Source organism: Lactuca sativa, chromosome 6 (genome assembly GCF_002870075.4).
Source record: "Lactuca sativa cultivar Salinas chromosome 6, Lsat_Salinas_v11, whole genome shotgun sequence".
NCBI classification, from domain to species: domain Eukaryota; kingdom Viridiplantae; phylum Streptophyta; class Magnoliopsida; order Asterales; family Asteraceae; genus Lactuca; species Lactuca sativa.
Window position 1 is genome coordinate 55,156,947 of NC_056628.2, and position 9,770 is coordinate 55,166,716.

The 9,770-nt window shown below is 34.5% G+C and overlaps 2 protein-coding genes across 2 annotated transcripts; one reads left to right on the forward strand and one right to left on the reverse strand.

Annotated features, from left to right (window-relative positions):
- The first annotated feature begins 2,447 nt into the window (after positions 1-2,447).
- LOC111905459 (polygalacturonase) lies at positions 2,448-4,252 on the forward strand. Its single transcript, XM_023901149.3, has 3 exons — positions 2,448-2,983; positions 3,078-3,367; positions 3,475-4,252. Exons 1-3 carry the CDS (start codon positions 2,546-2,548, stop codon positions 3,920-3,922), a joined length of 1,176 nt encoding a protein of 391 aa, XP_023756917.1. The 5' UTR covers positions 2,448-2,545; the 3' UTR covers positions 3,923-4,252.
- A 3,964-nt stretch (positions 4,253-8,216) lies between these two features.
- LOC128126791 (serine/threonine-protein kinase AtPK2/AtPK19-like) lies at positions 8,217-9,190 on the reverse strand. Its single transcript, XM_052764911.1, has 4 exons — positions 9,128-9,190; positions 8,695-8,842; positions 8,445-8,617; positions 8,217-8,336 (listed from the first exon to the last, which is right to left on the reverse strand). The coding sequence occupies exons 1-4, from the start codon at positions 9,188-9,190 to the stop codon at positions 8,217-8,219; spliced, it is 504 nt and encodes a 167-aa protein (XP_052620871.1).
- Positions 9,191-9,770: the final 580 nt, after the last annotated feature.

Sequence of the window (9,770 nt, forward strand, 5' to 3'; positions counted from 1 at the left end):
TTATTTTTTATTAATATATAGGTTAATTCGTCCAGAATCTAACACAGCTAGAAGAAGGCCGTGGAATCTTTCATTTGGACTTGGTTATACAAATAGGTTATATAGTTAGGGAAAACCTCTTAATAGCAATGTACAATTAGATCCCCTTAATACCAATGTATTACAATGTATTGTATTTTTGTATGACATTAAGTTTTGTGCAATGTATTGTATTTTTATATATGGTATTTTATTTTTTATTATGAGACATGAAATGCAAATTTAATTTGAAAATAAGTAAATCTATAAATATATATTTTTTTAAAATTAAAATTACGATATGCAAAAATGTTGTCATCTTTATTTATGGCATGGCCTTTCTTGACAGCAACCATAATGATACGCCTTGCGTGTCATAAATGTGTGTCGTAAATGCGCGTTGTAAATAAACGACGCGCAAAAGCGTGTCGTCTCTCATTATGACAGAGACTTCCTTGACACGCATTTGCGCTTCGTCTAAGCGTTTTACGACACGCATTGTGCGTCGTAAAATGTTGTTTTTCTAGTAGTGCCTCCAGCTATATAAACCCCTCCTTGGATCTTATTATTTTCGTTCGCTCCTTCATGCCTTCATACAAATGAAATTTTTCTCAAGCCTCCTCTCTCCTCAAGTCTTCTTGCTACTAGGGTTTTCGGTACAAGTCATTAGAGGCATCCATTCCTTTACTGCTAGCTTTCCAAGATTTTGAAGAAGGATTCTACTTTTATTATTTGCAATAATAATCAAAAGGTATGTAACCCTAAGTTGATTTGAATTTCAATTTCATACATAACCTCTCTCCTAGGGCTTCTTGATATTTATAGTTACTTATTATCAATAGAGAAAACATCGATCCTTTCTAGACTGCACGTGAACTTAACGGTTTAACTGTTTTTCCTTCACATGTAAAACTATATAAACTAAAAAAACCCATCAAATATAACCGACAAAATACTATAAGTGTTATTAAAGTTGCTAAAGGATTAAAGCTATCAACAGCCGAAAACCTAGACGAACATTTCTAGGTTTTTTTTTGGCAAACTCTGGATATCTCTGAACAAAATCTTGCCATGAAATTTCATCAACCGGATAACGCATCATATCATCTAGTGAGCATCCAATATTATGTCAACTTATATCTTTAGCTTTAAATCTAGAGCTATACATTCGTCGATTCCTTGGAGTCAACATGGTGTTCTTTTGGGTGTTTGCTAATTAAAAGTAAATTTTTTGTGAGATGAGGAAGAAGGACATTAAGTAACTATAATTCCTTAAAAAAATTACAACGTGTAAAATATAAAGAGCATTATCGTTACCCAAACATGACTTGTTTTTTACCAGGATAAGGTGTGGAAACAATATGAGATTGGAAAAAGTTGTCATGTGAAAATAAACCACAAACTAGATATATTGGTCGGAAGAGTTGTTAGTGACATGACATTGTCAAGCAATGATGTGCGCTAAGAAACAAGGAAAGGTTCAGACAAAGAATTGCATAATGCCTATCCTTGCAATAAAGTTGGCAGTGTGGGATGGCGAGATCTGCCTTAACCATTTATGTACGCACCCCACTTTGAGGATTTTCCACGAGCACATGAAGTATTACACGAGCCGTGGGAAGCATGTTTAGGAGAAGGGTGATGTGGCTATGCTAAAAACAATTTATGAACTGAAAAACAATTTATGACATTCTGCTTGACAAAGAAGATCACAAAAAGAGAGATGTGGTTTTATAACCAATTGTGTTATAAAGAAGGTCTTGAAAAAGGCACACAATAATCCGTAATTTTTGTCAAGACCAATCACTACTGGAAGTTCACACCGTAGATTTTCCCTTATGAAGTTGAAGAAGGGAATCATGGAGTATATGTGAACACACCAAATAGTTGGATGATCGATTTCAATTTAAAACCTACCCAATATGAATAAGGAATGTAATTATTCAATTTAAACTATGATGACTATTTAAAAAAATTGGAGATATAGTGCAACTATGTAGGATGTTTTCGATAATTCGCCCTAAAAGTTACATCTTATTTAAAAGATTGAGAACATAATAATTCGTACATGTTAAATGATTCTGGGACGTTGGAATAATTTGTTAGGGTTGACATTCCATTAACCCATGTGAGATCATAAGCCCTGCACTTCTCTTCCCATTATCCCATATGCATTAGGATACATAAATATTATAACATCTACCAATACCATTTATATCATTTAAATAAAATCGTAGCATTTAAATAAACTTTTTTTATCAATATTTCAAACCACATTTAGTGAAATCTTAAATACACAGACTTGTTAAAGGATATAAAATTGAGGTTACATGATTAATATTCCGTTCATGTTACCATCTCGATGGTTGATCGGTACGTACATACATAGGGATTACTTCTTCTCAATCATTACCAATAATACAAACCCCCAAACCTACAAACCTGGATTATGTAATCAATTCAATTGATATAAATAACCGATCAACGGTTGGGTATACACACTATACCAATTCATAATAACTTCATCATGGTCACCAAACTAGCTATCCCAGTCTTGATTTTCCTCTTCTTCCAGTACTCATATTCAGCAAAGGTAACATATAACGTCCTAAGTTTTGGAGCCAAAGCAAATGGCCGCTTAGACTCAAGAAGTGCATTCCTAAAAGCATGGGGTTTGGCCTGTAGTACAACAAATCCCGCCATCATCTATGTACCCATTGGCAGGTACTTGATTGGTTCTGCAATCACATTCTCCGGCCAAGCATGTAAGAGCAAAGCCATCACGATGAAGATAGATGGTACTTTGGTGGCTCCCTCAACCTATAATGCAATAGGCAACGCCCAAATTTGGATTAAGTTTTACCGGACTAACCATGTTACAATCTCCGGTGGAACCCTTGATGCCCAAGGTTCTTCTCTATGGGCCTGCAAATCCTCTGGAAAGACATGTCCTAAAGGAGCTACGGTTCGTACTATTATGCTTGCATGCACCCCTTATAAACTTTGATGTTGATTTTAACTTCCTTTCTAAGATTATTTATATATCATTAATCTTGCAGACACTTGGCATCTACCATTCCCAGAACATAGTGATCCGTAATTTAAGGTCATTAAACAGCCAAATGTTCCACATCCTGCTATATGCATGCACCAATGCCAAGCTACAAGGGGTGAGCGTCTCAGCACCCAGGCTCAGCCCTAACACAGACGGTATCCATTTATCATCTTCCACTGGCGTCACCATCTTGAACTCTAAGATCTCTACAGGGGACGACTGCATCTCCATTGGCCCCGGCAGCTCTAATGTCTGGATAGAGAAGGTGGTTTGTGGCCCCGGTCATGGCATCAGGTACATGAGTACTTTTTAACAACTATGTTTTTGTTTTAAACTATGATATTGCTTTTCTCCTAAGTGTGTTTGTGTATGTGTTAATTAGTTGTGTTATGTGGATGCAGCATCGGGAGTCTAGGTTGGGACGTTGTAGAAGCCGGTGTTCAGAATGTTACTGTAAAAACCGCAACATTTATAGGTAGTGACAATGGTTTAAGGATAAAGACATGGGCAAGACGTAGCAATGGATTCGTGAAGGATGTTGTTTTCCAGCATGCAAGTATGGTGAACGTAAAAAATCCGATACTAATAGATGCAAATTACTGCCCAAACAATGAGAATTGCCCGAATCAGGTTTCAGGAGTAAAGATCAGCAACGTGCTGTACGAGGATGTACATGGAACATCAGCAACACGGGTGGCAGTGAAATTTGATTGTAGAAAGGGGAAGCCATGCACTAATATTAGACTAAAGGATGTTAACCTCAAATATGGGGGTCAACCAGCAGTGTCCTCTTGCTCCTATGCTGCTGGCACTGCTTCTGGATTACTTCAACCAACAAGTTGTCTCTAATTAAAGTACTCGTTTGAGGCTAATTTTTTAGGCAATCTTATTCGGGACTTTTATACATCCGAATTAGCAGACAACAAAAAGATTGGACTTCCAACTCTAAAATTAGTTGAAGCACGAGAATTTCTGATAGACACTCAAACTCGTGTTTGATACATCCGAACAAGCAGACACCTTTTTCTCTTTTTGTGGTGGATCTAGTTGTTAATTATTGAACAAAGCATCAGAGAGACGATCGATTGTGTACATAGATCGTGTAAAATAGGATAATTTGTTATTTCGTATTTGTTGTAACTTGTACTTTATATATCCCCTATCATAATAAAACAGTACCAATATGTCACGTGTCATTGTATTAGCCCCCCTCATCGATTTATCCCGTCTAAAATCCTTAAGTGATTTTCCTAAACTACCCTTTATGCCTCTTATTCACTCGTCATTATCGGGAGAAAGCCGCTCATCGATTTGAAACCCTAATCTAACCGCTCATCGGTCTCTCTCTCTCTCTCTCTCTCTCTCTCTCTCTCTCTCTCTCTCTCTCTCTCTCTCTCTCTCTCTCTCTCTCTCTCGGTTTCTTCATGTTCATATGATTTAGGAATTTATGATTCCATTGTTGTTCAGATTGTATGACATCTAAATATTACTATTAAAAGAATTGCTGAGAATTCCATAGACGTTCAATCATCCAACCCCTGTTAAAGATTGATTTATGATTGATTTATGAAATCGGAGTCATAGTGAAGTAGGAAGCAATTACAATTTAGAAAGATCGAAACTTTAGGAGGATGAGACCAGTTCGTTCATTTCAGACAAGCCTTAAAGCGGGCCATCACTCTGGGTACGCTATCCTATCTCTTTCTACAACATGTAACCTAGATGTATGCCTTCACTTACTCATTTCTGATTTCTGATTTCTGCATATGATACGAGAATTCTATTATCCCCATTTTCATGCATCTAGATTATTTTGTTCTCAGATTTTTTATACTTATGCAGAAAACCTAAATTTGCATTGATGGAGTAGTTTCAGAGCATTACATCTTGTATAAAATTAGGATGATAAAGCAAAAGCCTCTTTGTAGAATTCATACTTTTAAGTTCTTATATCTGTGAATGAGATTTTGGTTCCAATCAAAGATTGTTTCTTGAAATAACTTGAATAACTATTTTTTTATATTATTATTATTTTTAAATGGTGTAAACAACAATCTAGATTTAAGCTTAATGGTGACATGCCAATGTAAAATGTGCCTTTAAATATATTTGATTTTTATCAGATTACTTAAGATACATTTTGGTTTTGACTTCAGGTACGATTGTTTCATCTGCAATAATTCTATGGAAATTTCTTATGTGTGTGACTGGTAGTGAATCACTTGTTGTAGTTGTTCTTTCTGAAAGCATGGATCCTGCATTCCAAAGGGTAAGTTTGTCCAATTTATTACTTTTCTTTTTGCCTTGTGAATATACAATCTTTATACAAATCTTTATAAGTTTCCACATCAAGCAGATGTATGAATTCTTTAATTTCTGCTTCATATATTTTAAGGGAGATATTGTGTTCTTATGAATGGGTTAAATGACTACGAAGCAAAATTAAAATCAATACTAACCCAAGCAAGCAGTTTATTTCTTTCTTTTTGAAATATATTCATTTATATTTCAATTAAATGATAATAATTGATAAATGCTAATAATTTCAGGAGGAAGGGTATATATGGGAAAAGGAAGAGTCAGTGGTGGAGGAATTATTGGTGAAACAGTTGAAAAATTGGGAAATATGACTATTGGATCTGGAAGAGGGAGACCTTCACCAACACCAATGAAGGCTGGAATGGCAAATGGTAGATCCGATTTGTTTTCTAGAAGGCTATATTGACATATATACCCCTTTGGTTAATCTGATTGTGAGAAGGGTCTTGTATTGTGTGTGTTGGGGTCAAAGGTCAAATCTGGAAATAAGTGGATTAGTCTTTATGTTTTTAGAATGTGTTGGTTATGTTTTTTGTTTCTATATGACAAATTTGAAACTTTTAACAATTTGACAAGATGTCTTTAATGTGGTTAAGAATATAATTAATAATCTTCACTCTTAACCAAAATAAATATGTTTTTTTCAATCTTGCTGCCTTCTTAGTAGCAAGAATTTATAGGCGATTTTCAAGATATTGTTACATGCAACCAGACAAGAGAGACGCAATAACGAAAATTGGCACCCTTCTTATGCATTCAATAAAACATCATATTCACATCTGCTATGCTTCCTAGATATCTCTTAATAAGCTGCATTAACTCCCAGGGCTCATCATCTGCCAAAATAAAATACAATTAGCAATTGAACATATCCATCACAACTATCTATCATTATTAGTGGATCTTGGTTAGGAAAGCTTCAAAGTGGACAAATTGATTCACAATAGATGTTTGAACTAAGCATTTGACCAAGATATTGAAACAAATCTATTATATGAATGGAATACATATTTCCAAGAAAAATCAGTTCTTCACGATTCTATTGTGTATTATATTTATTTTCTTGATGAATTGTGTGTGTATTTTCATTTAAATTGAAACAAATTTAATACATCATCATTGCAGGTGGTGTATAAACTGTTACAATAACTTTATTGTGTTTTTACATATTAATCATGAGTCTTTGTGACTTTCTTCACCCTTTTAAAGATTATATCATCACATATATTTTGTTTAGTTTTTGTTAGCAAACAATGATGTTTAATGTAAATAAATGTATATATAAAGTAAATAATATTTCTTTTACCTTACGTTTATGAGGTTCGTTGAAACACTACTAGAAAAACAGCCTTTTACGACGCTCATTGCGCGTCGTAAAACACTCAGACGACGCGCAAATGCACGTCAAGGAAGGCCTTGTCATAAAGAGAGACGACGTGATTTTGCGCGTCGTCTATAGACGACGCGCATTTACGACGCTCATTTACGACGCGCAATTACGACGCGCGTTTACGACACGCAATGCGTATTAAGGAAGGCCCTGTCATAAAGAAAGACGACACACATTCGCGTGTCGTAACCTTACGACGCGCGTGTTAATGACACGCAATGCGTATCAAGAAAGCCCCTGTCAAGAAAGGCCATGTCATAAATGAAGATGACACATATTTTTGTGTATCATAATTTTATATGTTTAAAAAAAATATTATTTATAGATTTATTAATTTTCAAATTAAATTTTCATTTAATGTCTCTTAATAAATAAAATATCATATACAAAAATACAATCCATTGCACAAAATATAATGTCATACAAATAATCGTTCCATGGAAAGATAAAACAAATCAATAAAAGTTGTAACGGAAATTTACAAACTAATTAGATACAAGAAATATGAAAAACTTGAAATCTCTAAGATTAATAATTCTAACAGAAGCTTCACGTGAGATACATACAGTTGGACCAGTAAGCAAGTATGTTCCCGAATCCACAATAGCAGCAGAAGAACACGTACACGATATCGTTTGCAAGAAGGTGCCGGTCCAAAACTACTGTTGAAGGTTGTCATGATAGCTGTTAAGATTTAAGCATAACAAGAAACCAATCAGTGGCTATAATAGGCTAGAAAACAAGCAACTAATAAACAAAATAAGCAACTAATTAAGTCAAACTATGACTATGTATTGTTCATACAAGAAAAAGAAGGAAAAACATGTTGATTTATTGTTGTTCATACAACACTCTCCAGACAACACTTAATTGAAGAAAAGAATAAGGCTAAACTTACAAAGAAAAAGAATTCAGGAAGAAGACAAGTTTGAAAGCATACAGAATAACATTTAGCCAAGCAAGTGTGATCTACCTGTAAAGTTGAAAACGCAAAATTCTGAGTAAATGACCTAAATACCCTCAGAATCATAAATCATAATAACAAGTAACAGACCTTGTAGGAGGCAATGTAGAGGTCTGGCCAGATGGGTTTACTTGGCAAAAATGTTGGAGCACCAGGGAAATTCTGATCACATGGATCCTAATGACCACCATCTTATCATTCAACCAAGCTAAGAGAAAGCTATCAACCCCTACCATATATATATATATATATATATATATATATATATATATATATATATATATATATATATATATATATATATATATAAATTAATTGAAAAACTTGTAGTGTTTCTGTTTCATCATGTATTAAAATAGCATGAATGCTTGTACCTCTCCATCAGGTGAGAAGCTCAAAACAGAAATTGTTGTATTCCCATGAATATAATATTAACCAACAACTATAACACATGCATATAGTATTACAAATTACAACATTACCCCTTTCAAAAGCGAATGTGCTTCACTTGACAAGAATCCTGGAAGCTTTATCTTGTCCTTCACTATTTTCTCCTGAATCTTCTGTCTGTTTCCACCTCTAAACGAAGGCTGCAAAGATACAATGTCGAACAAAATTACATTATTACCCTCACGCTAAAAGTAATGGGAATTTAATAGTGAATTATTAAAAGTAATTAAGGGTGACAGCACACCAACCTTTCCAGAAAGCATTTCATACATTAAAATTCCAACACTCCACCAATCAGCGGCCTTATCATGGCCCCTCCCTTGTATAATTTCAGGTGTCATATATTCTAATGTCCCACACATGGAATTTAACCTTGTGCTTTCATCAAATTGCTTTGCTACCCCAAAGTCAGTCAACATAACTTGAATAATAATAATTCAGTAAAGTTAAACCAAAACATTTTACCACAATAATAAACATCATCGTTTTAGTGACAACTGCCAACCTGGATGGTTAATACAAGTGTAGGGTCAACAACCATTGCTTCATGGTCAATGTTGTTTAATGTCTCACCCGATGCCTCCCATGTTGAGGAGTTTGCTTTCACTTGACTGCTAGGAACAGCAGGGGGAAGAACACAAATAATCTTCAACATAATACAATCCTTGGTTGTATCATGCTAAACAGTAGCAGAACAGTAACTTGTAGAAGACAATGTAAAAGAAGAAATTGCAGAAAAAACATTGATCTGATAGTGTGTAATTAGATTAAAGATTATGAGAAGATAATAAAGTAAGCCTTGAGTTGCTGGATTTGGGATTTTAGTTGACTTCTTTCAATGCTGGTCAATGAACATGAAAGCACTGGTTTTTTAACTCCACATGCTCTCCCCAATTCTTCTTTTGAAGGAACAAAAATATTAGAAACATACCTTATATTTAGTAAGGAATGGAATATGGGAAATCATTTCAAAATCTTCAGTGTCTGCAGCCATCACTACAAATTCAGAAAACCCCTATTCAGGTCCCTTGTAACTGTTTAAAAAAAATGAAAAAAATAGAAGTTAGAACCAACATTAAGAACAAAATATTAAAAATAAATATCAAAACAAGTCAGAATAATATTCACAAAGTTGATAAACTTTGGTTAAGAAAAAGAACAAGAAACATAGCCAATTTAGTTAGGCATTGATGTGGTGAAGAAAACCAAAGGAAATAGTGGAAATTTTTTTTCAAAAGAAGCTACAGAGGGGAAAAAACAATTTTCGAGTCAGGGGCATCAAGGGAATTTCTCGAAAAATGAAGGTTCAGGGGTTTTTGCTGGAAACCGCAAGCAGGGGCAAAAAGGGAATTATCCGAAAATTGGAAATTCTGGGGCTTCTGCTGGAATTCGCTATCAGGGGTATAATGGGAATAATCAAGAAAATTTGGAATTTAGTTTTGATAGAGGTGGGAAGACAGGAGGTAAAAATGTGTGACAACCTAAGTTGTCCCGTTACATTTCCCCGTTACCGTTAACGGAATATTCCACTATATAAAAGTTCCGTTAAATAGAGGGCATCAATTTAATAAACA